Here is a 24,344-nt window from a genome sequence, read left to right as displayed (position 1 = left end):
GCATGTATTCAGTCTTCTCTGGTCCTTGTGACTGTATAAAACTCAAAGGGAGAAGACGTGGGCTGACATTGGAGAGGTTTCAAAGGAGGTTCATGAAAATGATTCCAAGATTGAAAGGCTTGTCATAGGGAGAGCGTTTGATGGCTCTGGGCCTCTACTCACTGAAACTCGAAAGAATGAGGGGTGACCTCATGGAAACTTGTCGAATGTTGAAAGGCCTCGACAGAATGGATGGAGAGAAGATACTTCCTATGGTGGGAGAGCCTAAGACCAGAGGACACAGCCTCATAATAGAGGGGATCCTTTCAGAACAGAGATGAGGAGGAATTTCTTCAGCCAGAGAGTGGTGAATCTGTGGAATTTGTTGCTAGAGGCAGCTGTGGAGGCCAAATCATTGGGTATATTTAAGGCACAGTTTGATAGATTCTGATCACAAGCAAGAGAAAATCTGCAGATGCTGGAAATCCAAGCAACACACACAAAATGCTGGAGGAACTCACTAGGCCAGCCAGTATCTAGGAAACCTAGATGCTGCCTGGCTTGCTGAGTTCCTCCAGCATTTTGTGTAGATTCTTGATTAATCAGGGCATGAGGGGATACAGGGAGAAGGCAGGAGATTGAGGCTGAGAGGAGAAAATGGATCTGCCATGATGAAATGGCAGAACAGGCTTAATGGGCCAAATGGCCTGATTCTGCTCCTATATCTTACGATCTTCTGGTCTCTTATGCCATCAAGCTGACCACATCACAGGAAACTATGTGTCTCCAACAGCTGTGAACTTCAGTTGTCCATCCTGTGGCTTCTATATTCATCAGGGACATTATAACTGGTGGCCTGTCAGCTGAAAATGATCAAAGCCCAAGGTCATATTATTTCCCAAACATCATTCTCAGCCAGGTTCCAATAAACCTTTATAAATCATTGCACATCTCATGTATGGGTACCACGTTTTGGGGAGAAGGTTGCAGCCTTAGAGGCAACATTGAGAAGATTTGCTCAGCTGACAACAGTGATACATGCCTTGAGTTACATGGTCATGTGGTGGTTTTTCTCCAAGGAGAGTAGATTGAGGTTTTAGGACCACTTAAAGTTAAAGAGAGCCAAAAATGATTAAAGATCACAGTATTTTGCACAAGTTGCTGTGATCTGGAATACACTGTGTAAGCAGGTGCTGAAAGTAGATACCGTGATTACTTCCATAGGGGAACTTTAGTGAATATTTATGAGTCCATGGGAAAGACTAAGTGAGAGAGGCAAATTGCAAAGGTCTCCAAATGAGTCAATGTGTTGACAGTGAGCCAAATAGCTTCCAGCTGCAGTCTCAGAGAAGGTTTCTTCTCCCATATCCTGCTTAGCTCTATAATGTGCACAAAGGTTTTATTTTTTAGCCTGACTCTTAATAAGCAATGTTTGCTTCCAGTCCCCAACCAGTGTTACTCTCTGCCAATGTCAAGGAACCAAACAAGACATGTAAAATCTGTACTCCACTCAATCCAGAAGGATTCTGGTCCAGAAACTTTAGTTGAGATTTTGGGCAGCACAGTAGCATAGTGGTTAGCACAACACTTCATAGTACCAGCATCCCAGGTTCAATTCCCACTGTTGCCTGTAAGCAGTTTGTACCTTCCTTCAATGGCCGTGTGGGTTTCCTCCCACAGTCCAAAGACATACCAGTTGGTAGGCTAATTGGTCATTGTAAGTTGTCCCACGATTATGCTAAGGTTAAATTGGGGGGATGCTGGGTGGCATGACTCGAAGGGCCAAAAGGGTACATTCCATGCTCTATCTCAAAATAAAATAAAGAAAGGAAAGAAGATTCCTTCTTATGTATCCCCAGAAGGGTTGGATATTTCTTGTACTTTGCATCCTGGCACCTCCAGAAAGTTGTGCATCTTGAAAACTGAATTATAGGCTCTGCAAGGATATAATTGCACTGAGAGGATGAGGGGTTAATCAAGCCAGGGGCATCAATATTTAGCTGTATCGTCTGCCAGCATTCACTTTGTAAATTCCGACACAGTTCCTTGAGTCCTTCCTCACAGAAAAATACACTAGCTATCCGTAACCCACCTGTACAGCCAGTCCCACACTCCTACAACTTCGTCCTCGGGATGTAACACCAACTACCCTCACCACAGCACACACAGCTTCCAGGCATAGAACGTAGAACATCACAGCACAAGAACTGGCCTTTCTGTCCACCATGTCTGTGCCAACCAAGATGCTAATTTAAGCTAGTCCCATCTGCCCATTAATGGTCTATGCTCCTCCATTCCCTGCCTGCTCACATCCCTGTCTAAATGCCTCATAGATGTTGCTATCATATCTGCTTCCACCACCTATCTTGGCTTCACAGTCCAGGCGCTGCCATCCTCTCTGTAAATATCTTGCCTCACAAATCTTCTTTAACCTTTTCCCCTCTCATGTTAAAGCTATGCTCTCTAGTATTTGACATTTCTATGCACCTGAGAAAAAGAATGACCAGCTACCCTCTCTATGCCTTGTATAATTTTATATATTTCCATCATATCACCTCCTCAGTCTCTGACAGTTGAGTAAAAACAATCCAAACCAATTATGTCAGGATATATTTGGAGTCGTGTTAACAGTTCTAAAATTACTACTCTAAATCAGTGTTTTTATATACTTCTTGAAAATGTTTTAGCAGAACTGAAAGTTTGTTGGTGTTAGGAAAGATTGAGCAGGAATGAGGGAGGGGTGATCTGATCAAGGTTCATTGAACTCGAAAAGGGTTTGATAGAGTGCACATGATGATGCATGTATATTGAGAAAAGAAACTTCTTGAGCCAGAGAATGTGCAACTCTGCCATAGGGAGCAGTTTAGAGAACTAGCCCAGTATGGTGGAAGGGAATGTCAGATTATACTACAAGGGAGACATAAAGACAGAAACGAGAAGAGTTGTTGGGGCATTTTATAAAGAGCAGCATGGACTTGAGCAGAAGTATCAGCTTCAATGCAGTAATGTCTAGCTATTTGATCATCAGTCTCCCCATAGATGACCTTCATTTGTACTTGAGAGAAAGGAGCCCATAGGACCAGGTACTAACTCCAGAGGTACAGATTTACCCCAAAAATGCAGAAATAATGCATTCACATCTTCCAATAATGCAAGTGCCATTGCCAACAATATTGACACTAATTGAAGGTGTCACACCCTTCGAACACTCCTGCAACTTTCTTCATCATATGGAAGAGTTACTCCTGATAGGGTTTGCAGAGATGGCCATCATGCAGCAGGTATTTCATGCTGTCCAACTAAACTTGGGTTACACAGAGTCATTGTACAAGTGTTGATATGATTTCCTGCCAATGGTGCCTGTTCTAATGGAACCTCTTTTCTTTGCTTCTGTAGATATGAGGACGACAAACCATTTCTGAAGTAAGATCTAGTGTTACAGTATCAAACCTAGAGCAACCGATGCTCACCTGTTTTCTAAAGCTATCAGTACCTATTCCTCAATCCTCTTCCCCTCCCCATGTAATATTGATGATGTGAGGTTAATTATGGGCCTAATGTACAAGTTACAATTACCCGATAGAATAATAATATACTGAATGACCACAGAAGATATTTTGTAACTAGCTCTCCCCCCGTGCTTTAGAAAGGATATTAAGTTCTTTGAGTGAGCGCAAAAGAGAGAATTTCCAGGAATGATTGGCTTCTGTCTGTGGAGTGCTGCATTTATCAAGGAGATTAAGTATATGCAAGATGCAGAGGGAGAGGAAACCGTAAAGGCAAGATTCCGTAGAGAGCTTCAGAATCATTTTTTTGGTCAAGTAGATAGAGTGGAACTATATCCATTTTAGGAATGGGGTGGGGGCATTTATTGATCAGAGAAATCAGGTTTAAATAATTGCCAAAGGAAGCAGGGATGGTGATGAGGCACTGTGATTCAGAATGCACTCCTGGAAAGGGCAGTTACGTCACATTTGATCATAACTTTTGAAAAGGGATAAGCTAAATAACTAAAAAAAGGAAATAAATATAAGGTTTGGAGAAGTAGCAGGAAAGTGAGTCTTATTTATCTTATAAAAATCCCATATAAGAACAAGATCTCCTGTATCCTATAGTGCTATGTCACCCAATTCCTACTCCAGATACTGCACTATAAAAGGAGGAAAGGGCAGAGGATAAGAACTAACCTTTCCAGGGTAAAAACATGAACTAAGGCTTGAGGCAATACAGTCATCCACCCTGTTATGTTATCACAATCATCACTGTGACCCCATAACAGTGACCTTGAATAATTTCAGAGCACAGGATCTGGAGTGTGTGACTGTCCCTTCCCTTACACTACTAATGAGTCCCTGAAATCGTCTCTCATGTCAGGATCCACATGGTGCTCAAGGGTCTGCTTAGATTCTGAAAAAACCTTCTGTTCAAAGTGTAAGCATAAAGAAATAAAATAAATAAATATTGGATTGCTGCATGAATAACAAAATATTTAGCCAGTCTGAAATCTACTGGACCCTAGTGAGACCACAGCTGGAGTATTGTGTTCAGTTTTGGTCTCCAAATTTGAGGAAGGACATTCTTGCTACTGAGGGAGTGCGGCGTAGGTTAACGAGGTCAATTCCCGGGATAGCGGGACTGTCATGTGTTGAAAGATTGGAGCGACTGGGCTTGTATACACTGGAATTTAGAAGGATGAGAGGGGATCTGATTGAAACATATAAGATTATTAAGGGATTGGACCTGCTAGAGGCAGGAAACATGTTCCCGATGTTGGGGGAGTCCAGAACCAGAGGCCGCAGTTTAAGAATAAGGGGTAGGCCATTTAGAACGGAATTCAGGAAAAACTTTTTCACCCAGAGAGTTGTGAATCTATGGCATGCTCTGCCTCAGAAGGCAGTGGAGGCCAATTCTCTGGATGCTTTCAAGAAAGAGTTAGATAGAGCTCTTAAAGATAGTGGAGTCAAGGGATATGGGGAGAAGGCAGGAATGGAGTACTGATTGTGGATGATCAGCCATGATCACATTGAATGGCGGTGCTGGCTCGAAGGGCCAAATGGTCTACTCCTGCACCTATTGTCTATCGGAGAGTTGGTATGAATCAGTTGCATTGGGCATGCAGGACATGTCGACCTGTAAGTGATGCATATGTTTAGTTTCAGAGACGGCACGGTAGCACATTGGTTAGCAGAACACTTTACAGTACCAGCAATCTGGGTTAAATTGCTGGTGACCGCATAGATTTCCTCCAAGTTCTCCAGTTTCTTCACACAGTCCAAAGACGTACCGGCTGATAGGTTAATTGGTCAGTGTAAAATTGTGCTGAGATCAGGCTTAATTTCAGTCCGGAGTTGCTGGGTGGTGCAGCTTGAAGGGCCTATTCCACACTCTATCACAATAAATAAATAAGTAAATGGTTCCTAGAAGTTGCTGCTGACTAGGTGCATAGTTGGCCGATGAGCACTTTGTTTGAGAGCTGGTAAACAGCATTTACCTTGGATATCATCCGTCACTGCAAGGGCTTTACACTCTGAAATGCTTTTCCTTCAAATGTTTTGTCAGCTCACAAGGGATATCGAGAAGTTCAGCTCTGAGAAGGAACAGAGTTTGGAAGCCTGGTAGTTCAGTAGGGTTTCAGGTCAGGAGATCAGTAAAGGTGATAGATGGGAATTCACAGGATACTTGAACTGGTTTTGTGGTTTTGGTACGAGTGCTAGGATGTTCTGCTCTTGGTGAGTCGGGGGCGTAGGTAGTCTGGAAGATTAGTTCAGTGGTTCAGTGGCCCAGTAGTGGTTGGACATTTGGCTGAGTGGGAATGGTGGAATTGGTTAAATAGAAGATTGGCTGTTGGGACGGTTAGAGGCTGTATTATGTATCTTGATCAAGGTGAAAATGGAAGTAAAATGAGCTGAGAGACTGTTGGCTTTTCCCAGCTGCAACTTCTAAAAGTAGATGTTATGCTCTCACGATGATTGGTTGCCACTTTTAGACAGTGGCGTGGAGAAATTTCTTCTCTCAGGAGTGTTACAAACCTTAAGAATTCCCTGCCTAGGAGGGCTGTGGATACATTCAAGACCAAGACTGATTAAGTTCATGCTTCTCCAAAAATATATCAGTGTTTAGTACCTCAGGACAAGACTGATATATTTTTGGAGATGAAGGAACTTAATGTTAGGGATAAGCGTGATCTTATTGATTGGAGAGGTCACCACAGGCTACTTTGACTGACTGCAGTTCGTTCCTTCCCAGCTCAATTGTGATCAAACTGAGGGGCAGAATGAAATGCTGGCGTTGTGAAAGGACAACTCTGTTACAGTATGCCGCCAGTCATCTCTGAGAAGCAAAGACAGGTTATTTAGCTGGATGATATAATTAATCCCATATGAAACAGAAGGACCAAGAATCACAAAGCAAGTTGCTTAGAATCTATTCTTTCTTCACACAAAGATGCACTTGTGTACAACAGTGCAGTAAAGATTCACAAGATAAGTTCTTGGATGGCCAGTCACTGTATGAGCCTACAGAATTCTTGCAGGATGCTTCCTCAGGCTATGGAATCTTGAACTAGGGGCCACAGTCGTAGAACGAGGGTAATGCATCCAAAGCTGAGATAAGAAGTTTATTCATGTGATACATCTTTGGGATTCTCTGTCCCAGAGAACTGTGGAGAATCAGTCTTTAAGTTAATTCAGAAGAGATATTGATAAATGTCTGGAGACACCAGAGATTGAATTTGCTAGGATCTGTAGCAACAATCAGCTGCAGGAATTCAGTGGGTTAAGAGACATCTGTTAGGGAGTTGGGGGGGGGGGGGGAGGTGGTTGTTGCAGGGAAGGAATTGTCAACATTTCGGATTGAAACTCTGCATCAGAACTGAAAATGGAGAAGGAAAATAGCTAGTGTAAAGAGGAGAAACTTAGGGGTGAGACAACTCAGCAGGTGGACCAAGGAGGGATGAAGGATAATGGGCAGGATGAGGCGGGAGCATGATGGTTGGAGACAGGAAAAGAAAGAGCAGATAGAGTTGGGTGGAGAAGGGAAGATAGTGACAGCTGGCAGTGTAATAAACTACTAGTGCTGCCATCTGATAGGTCAGTGAGGTGATAATGAGAACCATTAGGGGAAGAGGTGAAGGGCAGATGGAACCAGAACCAGATGGGAGAGCTGGTGGGTGTGGTGGGTGGTAAATGGATGAAAACAGGAGTGGGGGAAGTAGGTGAAAATGGGTGATAGGGGTTGGAGAGGGTGTGCGGGAAAGGAGATGAAAAATTGGGAACTAGAGGGAAATTAGTACTAAAGGAACTTAGTAGTATGGGGAATGGTGTTGAGGTCAACCATATGGAGGAGTGAGTTGAAAGACCGATGACTTGCTCCTGTAATCTTCTATGTTCAATGAACCCCAATGTTCACAGCTCCCATGTCAGTAGTGCAGACCCAGTATTTTGTTCCAAATCCTTCCTCAGGACGTGGAATCATTGGCACATTTGGAATGCGGTGCTCATGTCCAGTAGCCCTGGGGAGGGTGGGAGTGATCCAACTTACACCATTGCCGCCTGTGCGCTGATGGTGTTCCCAAAATGCTGCTATGTGTGGTGTGTGGCAGTGAAGGAATGAACCAGGATGATGCACAACTTGGAGGTGGTATTATAATGTGCTAGTATCGGGATAAAGTTATGCCATTTCATGCCCTGTGCAACTGGAATTCTTCTGTTTTCATGTGCAGTTAATATATGAATGCAAATGTACTTGTTCATTATGCCTGATAAAGGTGGGCAGATTCTATCAGTGATAGAAGAGCGAGTCAGTATCTATCTAACATCTCAGTTATATCTTGCTCTATCAAAAACACCATCCATCTAACCTAGCTAATGCTTCCTTGTTAGGTTGATAGATTAATTCTTCACACTATGGCAATATTTTAGTCTGCAGAACTAGATCTAAGCGTTTCTCTTGGCAAAACAGGATTATTTGTTCTAAAATTTAGATTGTCAATTATTACTTCACCCCAACATGCACAAAACATCGGTTTTCTTTCACTGCTTTTAGAATGTCAGCAAAACTGCCTACTATTACTTCCAAGGTACTCCTGTCTCAGCTCATCTGCTGCAGCACTCACCTGTGGCTTTGTTAGCTGGAAACTCGACTATTTCATTCTGATCTGTTACCCATCTATCACCCTCACTACTAGCTTTGCTTTATAAGCCCCCTTCCACCTTTCTATCTCTCCACAACTTGCTGCATTAACCTTTCGTTCTTGACAAAGCTTTCTGTCACCTACTTCTACATTACAGTGTTGACAGTGTGGGATGCTGTTTGATAATGCTCCCATGCATGAGGAAGTTTTACCCAATTAAAGTTGCCATCTAAATAGAAGTTTTTTTTTGGAAAATACTAAACACATTTTCTGGTGTATATGAGACATTTTTGCCTTGTGTCCATTTTGATTTCGAGAAGTTTAGAGTTGTCCAACTCAACCATAAAAACTGCTCTCTCTATTGATGGCCATAATTTTATACCTACCTACCTATCAGAGGAAGTGCTCCCTTGTTCAGTGGGCCATTCTTCTCCATGTAGCCACTCCTTGAGAATTATTGAATCCGTCTGGACTCAAGCCTTTCCTTTGTCGTTGAAGGTGTATTGAGGAGCTATAACAGCCAATGAGGCTGAATATCCAGAGGTGGCAAGCTGTCTTGTCCACTCTTTGCAGCAGCTCTGGTTCAGTTTGTTATACTGTCAGCCCCTGTGTGCTGAAATCAGCTTGGCTTTGCATTTTAGCAAAGGATTTGTGACATCAAGTCATGGATCTTTACTGTTTATGCAACACAGACATCAGTGCCTAGAAGGAAACACCAGAGACTGGAGATACCGGAATCAAGAGCAACATGTAATATTCTGGAGGAACTCAGTAAGTCAGGAAGTGTCTAGGGAGGGAAATGGGCAGTCGACATTTTGGGTCCCTTCAACTGGACTCCAGCATGTCTGACTCAACTCAACTCTGACCTGCTGAGTTCCTCTAGCAACTTGTGAGTGTCTAAAAATTGGATTGGGCCACCTGGAATAAATATTAGGGTCAGAGGCACATCTACTGATGTTATTTATTATGCAACACAAGCTTCAGCCCCCTTTGACATAAATTAATTCTCAAAGATCCAGACAATATCTGCTATGGAACAGTCTTGGAAGAAGTAGGAATACAACATGTACTGTTCTTGATTTACTCGCAGTTTGAGGAGTACTTTGTTGGGAGAGCTCACAAGACAACTTCCCATGTGTGAGGATGCTCACACACCTCCCATAATCTACAGCTGGTGTCGAAGTGGGAGTGTTTGACGCCAAATTTAACTGTTGAGTTGCCTCAATGGGAACACTGCCAGAAATACTTTTCAACTGGAGGCTTGGCTATAGGCATGATAGGTGACTCAATCACTGAGACAGGAGCAATGGAAATGTCCATCAGCAAGGATTCCAATGGCAGCAAGTCTTCAGAATTGCTGCATCATGCCTGGGCCTCTAGAATTTTGCAGGATTAATTTTCCAGAATGTGTAGCAACAGAGGTGACCTTGTGGAGATGAAGGCTACATTGACATTCAACCTCTTGATAACTAACCATTGCATTAGACTAGCCAGTCACCTCTCTGCCTTATTTCTGACTACTGATCGAGAAGTCACCAATGTTCTGTGCTCTTGATTTCAGAATGGCCTTGATTTCAGTGTTCCACTGGGCACTGGGATTTACGTGATTCACAGATGTGCAGGCAGCTATTAGCTGTATCACGTGGCTTGAATAATCCACATTTAGGGCTTCCATTCACTAAATGTTCAGATGAGAAGTACTTTGTGATAGTGAACACCATCCTGTCAGCAGACAAGCAGCAGATGGACAATATGACAATGTTCAAACCGTTCCGCCATTAATGCAAATAGAAATGTGCTGGCATGGAGCGAAGATTGATCATCACAGAAAAAGCAGAGTAAACAAGCCAAAGTCAAGTTTATTGTCATGGGCACAGTTGCATTTATACACAGCAGTATCATAGGCAATAGCATCTTGGCAGTAGTGTTCGCAAGGAAAATGCATTAAACATAAATTATACAAAATTTACAAGAAAGAACACAAAACACACCGTGTCACGTAGCGGTTAGTACAATGCTATTGCAGCTCAGGGCATTCCGGAATTTGGAATACAATTCCGGCGCCATTCTGTAAGGGAAGCATGAGTTTTTCCCTAGTGCTCCAGTTTCCTCCCACAATCCAAAGACATACTGAGTACATTAATTGGTCACTGTAAAGTGTCCCATTATCAGGGTTGTGGGGTGTTGGCAGGCTCGAAGGCAGGCAAGGTCTACTGTGTTCTGTATCACCAAATAAATAAATAAAACCAAAAAAAGTTCATTTTAATTTGAAGTGGTCATAGCATTGTTAAGCAAGTGGTTTAAGGTTGTGCAGAATGGTTCAGTGGTGATAATATTGTTAACCTAATGGTTTAAGATTCTGCATTTGGTTGTCCCTGATGGTAGGGACAGATATGCTCATTATGTATTTAGCTGAGTCCACTACTCTGTTTTATTCTGTTCTTTTCTCAGGCAGTATTGGTGTAACTAGTCAAGTGCCCCAAGGATCAGTTCTTGGCCCTCAATAATTTACTGTTTATATTAATGGTCCAGATGAGAAGGAAAAATGTAAGGTATTCAAGTTTGCCAATGACATGGAAATGCATCACTGTGCAAACGTCTTGGGCACCCTAGATTTTTATATGGTTTCAGATGGTATGGCCTCCACAGAGCCCCGATCTCAACATCACTGAGGCTGTCTGGGATTACCTGGAGAGACAGAAGCAAGTCAGACAGCCAGGGTCTGCAGAAGAACTGTGGCAAGTTCTCCCAGATGCTTGGAACAATCTACCAGTGATTCACTTATAAAACAGCAGAACATTGTATCTTAGAGAACTGATGCAGTTTTAAAGGCAAAGAGTGGTCACTAAATAATGATTTTATTTCTTTTTTTTTTGTTTACTACTCTTCATAGTTTTTTCTGATGATGAGAAACTTTTCATTAATTTTGAAAGTATCTTTGCTTTACAGAATTTTTTATATATGCCCAAGGCATTTGCACATTACTGTAGGTGTGTAGGCATGTTATGATCAGGATGCCAGGATCCTGCAATTGCCTAAGTGAGATGGCAAAAGTTTGGCAAAAGGAGTTCATGTGGAAAAGTGAAGTCATACACTTTGGTAAGAGGAATGCAAGACAAGATTATTAAAAGAGAAAGTTGCAGATGCGCAAGCTATGGAGGGATGGAGGTGTTCTTGTTCACATATCACAATGTTAGCAAGCAGGTACAGTAAGTATGATGGGACTATTGATCTTTACTGTAATAATGTTGGAGTTTCAAAATGGAGAAGTATTGTTCAAACTGTACAGGTTGTTGGTTAGGTAAGAGCTGGCATACTCCAGACTGTGTTGGTCCACTTATTTAAGAAAGGAAATACTAGTATTGGAGGTAGTACAAAAGAGATTCACTGAAGTAATTCCTGTGATGTGAGGTCTATCTTATCACAAGCAGCAAAGGAAATTAGATCTATTTTCTTCAAAGTTTAGCAGAGTAAATAATGACTGTTTTGAACCATCTAAGATCTAAAGTGAACATAACAGGGTAGATACGAGGAAATCTGCAGATGCTGGAAATTCAAGCAACACACACAAAATGCTGGTGGAACACAGCAGGCCAGGCAGCATCTATAGGGAGAAGCATTGTCAACGTTTCCGGCCGAGACCAGCATTTTGTGTGGATAACAAGGTAGATGTTTCCACAGTGGGAGAATCTGGAATGAAAAGACAGTTTCAAGATTACAGGGTGGTCATTCATAACTGAGGTCCACAGAAGCTTCTCATAAGGGAGTGGTGAATCTCTGGAATTCAAAAAGTAGACAGATAAATTTTTGGAAGATCAGTTGATTATGTGTGATGGGGAACTTGCAGGAAGAGAAATTGAAACGTAGGCCAGATCAGTCATGATCATATTGAATGACAGGATAGGCTTGTGAGGTGGAGTAGCCTTTTCCTGCACCTATTGTGTTGTAACCTCCTGACCCACGGCTAGGTTCATTGATAAATGCAAATAAATGGACCAGTGCCCCTACCTTCACTTCCCTCCACACATTTGGGGCAGTGAGGAGGTGGATGAGGGATCTCGCGTACATCCACTCCTGCAAAAGAGAACTGTGGCTCCTGCAGGAGAGAAGCCTACTCATGGCTACCACACCTTTGCTCTTGGGCATCCCCAAGCTATTCATGGGTTACTTCCATATGCACATGGAGAATTGGTGAGTGCTAGCTCGCTTCGCAGTTAGGTTGCCAGGCTGTTCCATGGTGGAATATCTCCCTTCCCAAGGATCTGAGGCTACAGAGACCAGGCCTCAACTGGATCAGGGCGAAACTCCATAGCAGCAGAAAGACCTAAGTTGTTTCCCATAGGTTTTGCCACCAGTACTGGAGCATGACTTGCAATCGGATTACCACCAAGTCCTTGCAAAGAAGGACAGGTCAGCTCCAAGATGGAGTTTTCAGTCTCCTACCCCAACACAACCTCCAGAAAGGAATGGACACAGAACCCACCATCTTCCTGGCCATCCCCTTCATTCAGTGAGCCAGGCCCGAGAGTTCACAAACCCTCTCAATGTGTATCCGTATTCTGCCATGCCATAATGGCAGCCTATGTATGATCTTTGTCTGAGTTACCGGAGCCAGTGCAATTGCATAGACCCATCCTGTTGTAAGCACACCCACAAGGATCCCTTTGCATCAGCTGGCTGGTGCCTATTATCACTCCGTGCGACATGCATCAACAGCCACGATGAGGCTACCCTCAGGGTGGAGAAGCAACACCTCGTATGGCGTCTAGGTAACCTCCAACTGATGGCACAAATATCGATTTTTCTTTCCAGTAAAAAAAAATTACCTACCCTCCCTTCTTCCTCTATTCCCCAGTCTGGCCTCTTACTTCTACTCACCTGCGTATCGCCTCCCCCTGGGTCCCTTCCTCTTTCCCTTTCTCGTACGGTCCACTGTCCTCACCTATCAGATTCCTTCGTCACCAGCCCTTTACCTTTTTACCCACCTCTAACCTTCTAGCTATCCTCCTTCCCTCCTCCACCCCCACCTTTTATTCTGGTGTCTTCCCCCTTCCTTTCCAGTCCTGAAGAAGGTTCTCAGAACTGCATGTTGATTATTCATTTCCATAGATGCTGCCTGACCTGCTGAGTTCCTCCAGCATTCTGTGTGTCATGCATGTATCAATCTATTTTCTTATTTCACTGTATCATTGTGATGTGTAAAGCACAAGGATGACATTGCCATTGCCAGCCACCTCTCTCACCGCTATTGTTTCCTGCTTCTCCACTTCCTACATGTCCTCTTCCTGCTCTGTATGCTGCCTAACAGGGACACCCACACAACGAAAGGGCAAATGAGCAGAGATTTGCTTTTGGAAGCTTCACCTGACGCCCTGCCAGTGAAGTGGCAGGTGACTGCATAGTAATGAAGATGTATGGTGTTCAGCAATGCAAATAGATTGTAGAAATCATGAAGCATTATTGTTAGGGAGCATAGCTGGCAGCTTTCATACAACTTCTGTTTGAGGCTAGGTTGTACATTTCAATGGTTCAAAGGTCAAGTTTAATGTCAGAGAAATGTATACAGTATATATCCTGAAATGCTTTTCCTTTGCAAAACATCCCCAAAGAATGAACGACAGTTAAATGTGAGAACACCAAAGACCCGCCCCCATGCGTAAGCAGCAGCCAGCAATGATCCCCCCTCCCCCCACCAGCAAAAATAAACACCCGTTGGTGCTACACCGAGCCCAAGCATATGCTAAGCAGTAACAAAGACACAGACCAAAGTTACCCCAAAAGCTTCGCATTTCATCCGAATTCGACAACCCACACGTTCTCTCTCTCCCCGCCAAGGAAGAGGGAGGTGTCCCCCATTTTCACAGCGAGCGGGAGACATAACAACCACCCGCTGGTTCATGATCTTAAAAGTCTGTTTCGTTGCTTTTTACGAGCTCTGTGTCCGAAGATCGCAAAGACTTCGGGTCTTCGGGCCCACAGCGGAAGATTTTCCGGCCTCCCCGATGACACACGAGTCTCCGGCCGTGACACCGACCCTCAATCCGCCCGTCTCCAGAGCCCCGAGATCTTAGGCTTCCGAACACGATCCAGACTCTCGGGCCGAACCCTTGGCATGTCGAATAACGGCCAGTCATCGAACCCCGAGAACGGGTCCCATTCCTGCAAAGAACTGAAGCCTGCGTGTAACTCCAGGTCAGGGTCTTCAAAAGAACCCTGAAAGGAAGAACAAAGATATCAAGGGTAGAAATAGAGCTGTTTCCAAAGATGCAACCAAAGGAGTCGCTGTTAGGCGCCATCATTCCTCTTAAGCTCCAACCCAAATGCATTTATGATTTCTCTGTCCATGGCAGGGAAGTCGGGGGTGGAGGCAGTCTACAAGGAAGGTTTTGGATTGTCTCCAGTCCTGGGGAGCCATTGCACTCAATCCCTCCCCAATGCAAAAGCCCACCCACCCTTCCTTCCATGTTGAGACTCGATGGAAGGGATAAAGAATATGGGGAAGTTCATACACGAGGTTCTGCAGGTGCTGGAAATCTGAGCACACACACAGCATGGTGGAGGAACCCAGCAAGTCAGGCAGCAGCTATGGAAGGGAATTAACCTCTCAGGGGGCAAATGGTTAGAATGCCAATGGTGTATCTGTGTGTGTGTGTGGGGGGAGCAGTGTTGGACGATGGTTGTATTGTGGATTGAGTTATGGTTTGTGAGAGTCTAAGAGGAATAATTTTGACGTATAGCTTTGATGCACTTTGAGATCTCTAAACTTGTGGCGTTGCTGCACCTGGTGAGGGTTCTCACACCTGGAGAACTCAGTGCAAGTTACCTCCAATCATGCTCTTATCATGGCCTGTGGATTTCCTGGCCCCACCCACCCCCTACTGCACAGAACATCCCTTTGGTCATCTATCGCACTGATGTAATTATGGCAGCTGCCAACCGTTTCTGTCTCTCCGTAGCAGCCATAGTATGTGTGACCATGGGGAGTGTTTCCCTGACTGCTGCAGAGCATAGCAATTGCACTGAACTTTTCCTGCCCCCAGCAGAAACCATTCACGTCACCACATCATCTTTCTGGATGTAATGGACTCTTGACATTTCTGCACACTTGACTTCTCTGAGCAGGACTCAAATCGGCACTGACTGCGATGTTTTAGCATTTATGAGCGAGTATCTTTTTTTGCTGTTCAAGCTGAAGTTGTCACCAGTACTTTGAAAGGTGGTGCAAACAATCCAGTAACGTTTCCTTCTTGCCCCATTGCAGACTGTGGTTAACGGGAAAAACTGCTTGTAATTGTGAGTGAGGGAACTAACTGCTGCCTCTTGCTGTGTCCTAGGTCATGGGCGTTGGGTGCTATCGCTCTGCTTTTCCTTCTGGGTCTCACCTGGGCATTTGGCCTGATGTTCATCAACGAGGAGTCCATGGTGATGGCCTACCTCTTCACCACCTTCAATGCCTTCCAAGGAATGTTCATCTTCATTTTTCACTGTGCTCTCCAAAAGAAAGTAAGAAGTTTTTCGAAGTCCTGAATTTTATTTTCAGAAGCTAGTTCTTGTGCCAGTGAACAGAGGAATGAGGGAATTGCAACTGCCGGTTCAATCCTAACCTTGGTTGCTGTCTGTGTGGAGTTTTCATGTTCCCTTGGACCAGACGGGTTTATTTCAGGGGCTTCAGATTTGGCCCACATCCCAATGATGTGCAAGTTGGTTATTTGGCTATTATAAATTGTTTGTACTGTGTGGGTGGGTGATGGGAGAATTATGGGGGAGTTAATGAGCATTTGAGAGACAGTAGATTCGAGGGATTGATGGGGATTGCAATGGGGATTCAGCAAAGACCCAAACAGCCATATTAGCTCCCTCCATGTCATAAAGAAATACAAGATGTCCTTCAGCCCTTATTTCAGTTTCAGGGACAATGGTTGATTCATGACATATACCCACTTTCACCCATTTCCCTTCATCCAGTTGGTTACCAAAACTCTAACATCTGAGATTTTAAACCATCAATTTTCACCTACCTACTGGCATCTCATGAAAGAAGTTCATAGTTCAAAGTAAATTTATCATCAAACTACATATATGTCACTGTATACAACTCTGAGATTCACTTTCTTGTGGGAATACTCAGCACATCTATAGACTAGTAACTATAACAACATCGATGAAAGATCAACCAAGGTGCAGAAGACAACAAATATAAGTAAACAGCAATAAATAACGAGAGCATGAGATAATGAGATAGAGTCCTTAAAGTGGAATCGTTGGTTGTAGGAACATTTCAATGATGGGGCCACTAAGTGTAGTTATCACCTATTATTCAAGAGCCTGATGGTTGAGGGGGAGTAACTGTCCTTGAACCTGGTAGTGCAAATACTGAGGCAGCAGCAAGAGAGTGTGACCTGGGTGGTGGGGATCTCTGATGATGGATGGTGCTTTCACATGAAGGAAAATGATTTGTGTGTACCGCCAAGATGTTCCACTGATGCAATTCCCCATGGTATTCCCTTCAAGAAAAGAAAGTGGAAGGTTATTGGCACAAGGATAATATGAGTGTCTTTAAGAAGAAACTGAATAAGAACGAGAGAGAGAGCGAGAGAGAGAGCACACCCTGAAAGGAAATGCTAATGTGAGGATGATCAGTTGCAGCAGATGTTTATTAAGCTAGGTAGACTTCCTCCCCATTCCCACACCAACACGTTCCTCCTCAGATTCCTACCCAGCCAGGTTAAGGCCAAACACAAACGAGAGGAACAGCAGCCACAAATTCCACCTGGGTAGTGTGCAACCTGACCGCATGAACATTGAATTCTCCACCTTCCAGTAATTGTTTTCCCCTCTGTCCTCTTCTCCCTCCCCTGCTGATTTTCCTAGCCCTCCCCCACCCTGTCATCTGCCTATCTCCTACCGGTTTCCCTATCCACCTCCCTCCATTTATTCTATGCTCCATCTTTCAGCTTCCATCATATGCCACCCTTGGTCACTTCCACCAATCACTTCCCAACCAATGTCATTGTCTCCGCTTACCCCCACCCCACCACCACCATCTGGCTAACAGTCGTCCTCACTTGGACCCACCTGCCAGCTTTTGCTGCACCCCACTTTATTGAACTCATTCAGAGCATCGCTGCTAGACTATTAATTAAAACCAAGATGAGGGAAACATATCACTCCCATCCTAACTGGAGTACGTCACGAACCATTTTTGTTTTATAATCCTGCTCAAGCTCTCAGGTCTTCATCCGCCAGTCTCTTAAATTTAAACAATCCCCCTCAAAATATAATGGGCAGGTCGGGTTTTTTTTCAACTACGCTCCTAGACTCTGTAATTCAATACCTAAAATGCAAAGGGACGCAGACTCAGTTAATACTTCTAAATGCCAGCTCAAACCCTATTTATTTAACATTGCATTTTATTTTCACGTTTGCACTTCATCCCATTGTAAAGCAGTTTGAGCTACATTGTCTGTATGAAAACTGCTCTATAAATAAGTTATTATTATTCTCCCCTCCTTTTTATTCTGACTGGCTCCTCTTTACCTTTCAGTCCAAATAAAGAGTCTTGACCCAAATCATTGTCTGTCCATTTCACTTCATAGATATTGTCTCATCTGCTGAATTCTTCCAGCTTTTTGTATGTTGCTGCAAATAGTCTTTTTTTCCCCATAAAAAAGCGCTTGTCTTTGGAGCTTATTGTCCCTGTGACAATGAGAGGTCACCCTCTCTGTCAGGAAAACAAATGATTGTTTATTAAATGGTGAAAGATATCGGTGTTATTGGTGCAAGAAACCACGGTCTCCTTGAGTACAAATCAGAAAGTTAATGTACAGGTTCGGTGGCCGGTGAGAAAAGCGAGTGGTAGATTGGATCTTATTGCCTGAGAACTTATTTGAGAGTCATCATCTCTTTCAGGTGGGAGAAGGTTAGCAAGCTCAAGCCATTTAAACTCATTCCTTGATTAAATATGTTTAACACTGCACATTACTGATGTGAATGTATGAACAGCAAAGTGCAGGTTTTGGAATGTTTCTTGGACACTTGATACCGGTCAAACTGATGATTCTCTGTGGGTTCTCTGCGCAGTGACACTGCAGAAAGAAAAATGGTATCAAGAAATAAAGATCTGAGATAAAGATGACACGAGAGACTGCAGATGCTGGAGATCTGGAGCACACAAAAAATGCTGGAGGAACTCAGCAGGTTAGGCAGAGTCTATGGAGGGGAAAGAACAGTCCATTTATTGGGCTGAAAGCTAGAAAGAAAGAGGACAGAGATCTGAAAATATGATGGAGGGAGACGGGGAGTAGGGGGAGGAGTACGAGCTGGCAGGTGATAGGTGAATCCAGGTCAGCGGAGAAGGGGAGAAGGGAATAATGTGAGAAGCTGGGAGGTGATAGGTGGTGAGGTAATAATAACTGAGCAGCCAAAGACAGTAAGCACTAGTAGAAAGCCTGGGAACAGTGTGAGCAAGTATGAAGCCAAGTTCAGCATCAGAAATGTGTGTCGAAAGGAGTGTAGGTGTGTGCAGACTGTAGTGTAAGGACACTTGGTGTAAAGGAAGAGCTTAGGTCCATTTATCACCATCTAGATTAGCAGTTACTGATCGGCATTCAGTGCTATGTAGGATCCTGGCTGAACCCTCAGCAGCAGATGGTGCAACAGAAGTAGTCCATCACATAATGAGAAAATGCTTTTTGTTGGCCACCATTAAAGGTCAATGTGTTCAGTTAAAGGGATGGCTGGTATTACTGCAGGCTCCATTTGTCACTTTTGTAATGCTCTGTCGATGGCCAAGGCTTTGAGCAAGAGCATAAAACAGAGACCACCAAATTTCAATCTGCCCATTATCTATAACAAACATTAACCATTACCTGTCACCCAGAATCAGGTGAAACCATCTGTGATCACTGTACATAGCCGCGTTTCAGCAGGTGTAGCTTGCATTTTTTAAACCTTTGACACTGAGTCATGTTGGAAGTCTTGGGAAACCAAAGAGCATCTCATTTAAGAAGCTCTTGAACCAAGAGCGTGTTAAAGGAGGAGCAAGGTTAAGGGTCAAGGAGAGATAATGAAGGAATTTACAAGCACAGGACCTTGGTGCCATGGGTAATACTTAAAAATCAAGAGACCAAAATTCCTGAGTTTCAAGTCTATAGGGATCCACAGAGGAAGGGAAGGACATCGACCTGGAGGTACTTGAAATGAAGAATGAGGATTTGGAAATCAAAGTATTGCTTAAGTAGGCAGCGTGAGTCGACAGAAGTGATTAAGCAGGACGGTGCAAGTTTGGACATTACAGAGATCTGCATGAGCTGACGTTTATACTAGGAGTGGTAGATCAGCTGGAAGCACTGGAATAGTCGAGGAAGAGTGAGGTGATGCTGACAGTGTCAAATGATGCTCAGACCGAGACAGTAAAAGGGACTGAAAGAGTCATGGAGAGATATGGCATGGAAGCAGGCCTTTTGGCACGCTGAATTCACACCAACTATCAGCCACCTATTTTCATTAAACCTACATTAATCTCATCTATTATTCTCCCCACGTTCCCATCAACACCAGCCAAATTCTGCCACTCACCCACGTACTAAAGACAACATAGCCGCCAATTGACTTACCAATCGGCACACGCTTGGGATGTGGAAGGAAACCGGAGCACCTGGAGGAAGTCCACGGGACCACATGCAGACCTCATAGACGGCACCAGATGGAGCTCAGGGTTGAACCCCAGATCACTGGCTGTCCGGTGGCAGATTTACTTCACAGACTGCGAGTCGGCACCTGGCAAAAATGCCAATAATGTGATGAACGGAGATGGCTCTGCAGCCTCTAACCAGCCTGGCATGCCTCTCCAGCAACCCCTCACCAATATAAAGAGCCTCATTGCACCAACAATCGTTCCCCTCTTCCAAGGATAACACGCCCCTGGCTACCTGTGGCCAGGTTTCTTCAAGTGCTAGCCGTTGGGCTGGTGGGCAGGTGTGATGTCATACCCAGGAGGCGGCAGGGTACCAGCAGGCAGTCTAGGTGCCAGGGTCTGGCTCTGGGGGTCGACACGAGTAGTAACTTTCACCACTGGCCCACTTCGGAAGCTCAGGGATTTTTGAAGGAGGCAGCAAGATCCGCCCCTGCCACCTAGAGAGGAGGCAGAGGGGCAGCATACAGAACCATCAAGTGGTATTGGATAATCCCACTCCTTACCCTCACCCCAATCCCCCACCCCACCCTGATCCCCAGCTCCACCACATCCCTTCACCCCTACCCCACCCAAACTCCACTTCTGCGTTCCAAGCGAAATGGACAGAACCAGCCTCCTGCCCCAGTTCCAGCATTTATTTAGACCTTGTAGGTCAGTTCTACTTCTCTGCCTTTGGTTCCATGTCCCTCTTCATCTAAACTCGAATGAAAATCCATCAGCCACCATTTTGGAATTTTTAGTTGCCCCTCTCCCAGATGCAATCGCTCTTTCAGAAGTTGTTCGTGGCTTTTCCTTGTTTGAAGTTCCGTAGACTCTCTCCTGGGCCCTTTCCTGAGAAGTAGACTCTCTGTGTGCACGTCATTAATTCCTTCTTATCAATTGTTCCCAATTTTTTATGCCATTGAATCCTACCATTACCCAAGGTATCCACGGACCCCTGCCTTACATCAACTGGAATATTTCAGTGGAATCATTCTTTACTTCTATTTACTCAAGGGATTTCAAGATGAATTTATGCAATTTTTCTAAACACTGACCAGCTTGACCTCAGTGTGTTATAGGGAGGAAGAGATTAAACAAAAGTGCTGGAGGAATTCAGCAGGTCCAGATGAAGGGTCTTGACCCAAAATGCGGCTGTCCATTTCCCTCCATAGATGCCACCTGACGCGTTATATTCCTCCAGTGGTTTGCTGTGTTGCTAAGGAAGAAATGAGTTCTGTGCATTAAGAACAGGCTACAGCGGTGGGATAATCCGGGTTATGACTCCAGGACAGAAGGTTGAAGTTGACTGTAGGTGGTTGGGGGAATGTGGGCTTGGAGATTTTCAAACGAAGCCAGATCAGTTGATTTTCAGGGTAATTAGGACTGATGTGCAGTGATGGGGTCTAGGCCCATTAATGTGGAGGGGATCAAGGGGCTGCAGCTCAGCACTGCGAGTTAGAGGTTGGTGTGAAAAGCAACAGCATTGCCCCAATTCACAGGCTTGGTGCTGTCACTGAATGAGAGGCAAAAGCAGGGGGCGAAAGCTAAGAATGAGTGGATCAAGCGGGGGAGAGCCATCTGTAGTCAAAAGAAGATGAGAGACTAGAGGAAGGGGCACCAAGTGGATTTGGACTTCCAAGAACAAGAAGAAATGATCTAGTGTTTTGGGGAAGTGGACTGGAAGGAGCTGAGGAAAGTCTAACATCAGATCCAGTTTGAACTCCATGAAGGCAAGAACATTGAGGACTGATTGCTCTAAGTTGTAGGCAGAATTGGTCAGGAAAAAAGATAGCAGTGAGAATGGAAAGAGAGGGAGCTGGAGAAAACGGGTGGGGAACATTTGTGTCCTGGATGTTGAATCCCACTGTGCCATTCCCAGATCCAGCAATGCAGAGAGGGCAATTATCTACGGGACGCGGTGGTGGTATCAGCTGGCTATGCCCCTGTCACCTCTCCCTCTCTCTCCACTGCCTCCACAGGTCCACAAGGAATACAGCAAGTGCTTGCGGCACGCCCACTGCTGCAGCCGCCCTGGAGCCGGAGTCTCCCACAGCAACCTGAAGACCTCCACCATCCGGAACAGTAGCCGGTACTACACTGGTACTCAGGTACAGAATGCTGCAGCAAGCAGGAGGATGGCGGAAAAGGTCATTGTTTGACACGGTTGTCTCCAGTCCACGTTGTGTGGTTGTCCGTTTTCTCAGACGATTGGATCTTCTGTGATCGGGCTGCGGGTACAAATCTTCCTAAACAATGTATTTCATCAGAGACGGGATCACTGACAAGACTGGGTTTAACCTCACCCCCATGCCCTCCGCCTACTTTATTACCCCTTCACAGCTGGTTGGTAATTGTATTCAACCAGAGCTATCCCCTAACAGTGTCATGCCCATAGTCCCTTGTGTGTGAGCAATGGCATCTCCCCACACAGAAGCCAATCCCAAATAACATGTGCTGACCCCAATTCCTTCCTCTAGATTCCCTCCCCAGCCATGAAACCCATCTCCAACCAGACTGCTGACACCAGTAGAGAAGTAACTTGGGATTAGTGACAGATAGGTTCTACAGGTTCTACTGGGATGGTGATTCTTCTCATCAGATACTGTCCACTTCGATGGACAACCCACCCTTCTGCTCTAATTCCACCTGGTTCAGTCAGCAGTGCAGTCCTGCTCTGTTATTGGCTGCAATGTGCAGCCTCGCGACTGTTAATCGGTGGATCATTCAGCTCTGGGGAGGCGGTCCGGCCCTTGGTCTGTGACTGAGAAGGTAGTTTGGCCCTGGGACTGTAACTGGGGAGACGGTCTGGCCCTGGGACTAATACTGGGTGAATGGTCCAGCCTTCTTTCTGTTTCTCTAAGAAACTCCCAAGTGTTGAGCCTGGAGCTGGTGAGCTGGAACACGGGAGGCCTATGTGGCGTTTATCCATCTCGGGCTCACGGCCTCCAGCTTGGCCCAACCGGACCTGGTTACGCCGCTTTGTGGAGCTGCCCTCTATCCAACTTAGCTTTCTCGTTAAGCAGTCTCCCGGAGCCATCGTCTGAGAAACCGTGTCATGTGTCTTGTCCCTGTTTCCCCTCTCCACGCTTCAGCAGTGCAAATCCGTCTCTGTTCTGGCTCCGTGCTCTGCTTGTCCTGCAAATAATTCCAGGAGCGTTAGGCATTTGACCATGTGCCTGTAAACCAGGTTTACCGTCATCACCTCTGTTCTTGCCCCAGGGACTCGAGCATCCAATCTCGGCTGAATAGTCGGCGATGTTCATTCGGGGGGGGGTGGTATTCAAATAAAACATGGAACCCTGCAGACTCCAGGTTAATGGTAAAGATCCCAGGGCATCATTTTGAGGAAACATGGGAGGTTCTCCCAGGTGGCCTGGCCAGAATTTTATCACTTAACAGCCCATCTTTCTTTATCACGTTGTTGTTTTTCAATTAGCCTGTGGACAAATGTCCTGGAAGCTGACTACACTTTGGAGGACTCCATCAGTTGTCAAGGCCTTTGCGCCTTTGTGGTCATGAACAGCTCTCTCGTATGGAAAGCTTCACAGATCCTGCTGACACTCTAGATTTTCCCAGGAGGCTCAGTGCTGCTCCTCCATCTGCAGTCTCCATTATCTGTGGAGGTCGGGGTTTTCTGGGTGCAAGTGGGCCCCTCCTCGGTTTGTGTAGTGCGGACCGTTAACCTGCGACACCTTTGTCTTCTGTGGTTGTGTTTTGCCCCTCCGCCAGCACTTTGCACTTTCAGCTGACACCCTCTGACCTCCACTTGCAGAGTCGGATCCGGAGAATGTGGAATGATACCGTCCGGAAGCAGTCAGAATCTTCCTTCATGGCAGGAGACCTCAACAGCACTCCCACCCTAAATCGAGGTGATCATCCAACTGCTCTTGCATGTTGGGCTTCAGGGTTCCTGTATATGTGGGGCTGGTGATCGAGAAGACAGTACACCTGCAAGGCATTAGACCCATCCCAGTGGTGCCTGTGATGCTGCTACGAGTAAGTTTTTGCAGTCAGAAGTCGAGCATATACATGCACAGGTGCAATGAAAAGCTTGCAACAGCATCACAGGCACCCGGCATTAGAGGCACAGTGGTCACAAGAAAAAATATAAGCATAAATCATCCAAAGTTATGGAAGAAAGGACGCAATAACAAAAGAAGTCCGTTTTAGAACAAAGTGGTCATTCGTGTTGCTATAATGAGGTAATGACTGGGGTTATGTGGCTTGTTTCAACAACCAAATGACTGAAGGGCAGTAGCTGTTCTTGAACCAGGTGGTATTCGTATCAGTATCTTGTGTTCATTTCTGTCAGCCATCATAGGATGTCAAGGCTTCAGAGAGGGTGCAGAAGAGATTTACCAGGATGTTGCCTGGTTCAGAGGGCATCTGTTATAAGGAGAGGTTGGACAAACCTGGATTGGTTTCTCTGGAGCAGAGAAGGCCGAGAGGAGATCTGATAGAGGCTCATAAGATCATGAGAGGCCTGGTTAGAGTAGACAGGCTATGTCTTTCTTTTCCCGGGGTTGAAATATCTAATACTGGAGGACTCGCGGTGAA

General features: G+C 45.0%; 1 protein-coding gene across 12 annotated transcripts in view; it reads left to right on the top strand.

Annotated features, from left to right (window-relative positions):
- adgrl1a (adhesion G protein-coupled receptor L1a) overlaps window positions 1-24,344 on the top strand; it is a 654,463-nt gene that overhangs the window by 615,297 nt on the left and 14,822 nt on the right. For 6 of the 12 annotated variants that reach the window (XM_073069264.1, XM_073069256.1, XM_073069253.1 and 3 more), the window contains 4 exons: window positions 3,376-3,402; window positions 15,445-15,613; window positions 21,767-21,934; window positions 23,560-23,656. In XM_073069264.1, the coding sequence (XP_072925365.1) occupies window positions 3,376-3,402; window positions 15,445-15,613; window positions 21,767-21,934; window positions 23,560-23,656 (461 nt within the window). The remainder of the gene's footprint in view (window positions 1-3,375; window positions 3,403-15,444; window positions 15,614-21,766; window positions 21,935-23,559; window positions 23,657-24,344) is intronic. The other 6 variants (XM_073069259.1, XM_073069258.1, XM_073069254.1 and 3 more) reach the window with 3 other exon arrangements.

The sequence above is a fragment of the Hemitrygon akajei genome, chromosome 16 (genome assembly GCF_048418815.1).
Source record: "Hemitrygon akajei chromosome 16, sHemAka1.3, whole genome shotgun sequence".
Taxonomy (NCBI): Eukaryota; Metazoa; Chordata; class Chondrichthyes; order Myliobatiformes; family Dasyatidae; genus Hemitrygon; species Hemitrygon akajei.
The sequence above is the reverse complement of the archived record's forward strand: the minus strand, read 5'-3'. Positions and strand labels throughout refer to the sequence as shown.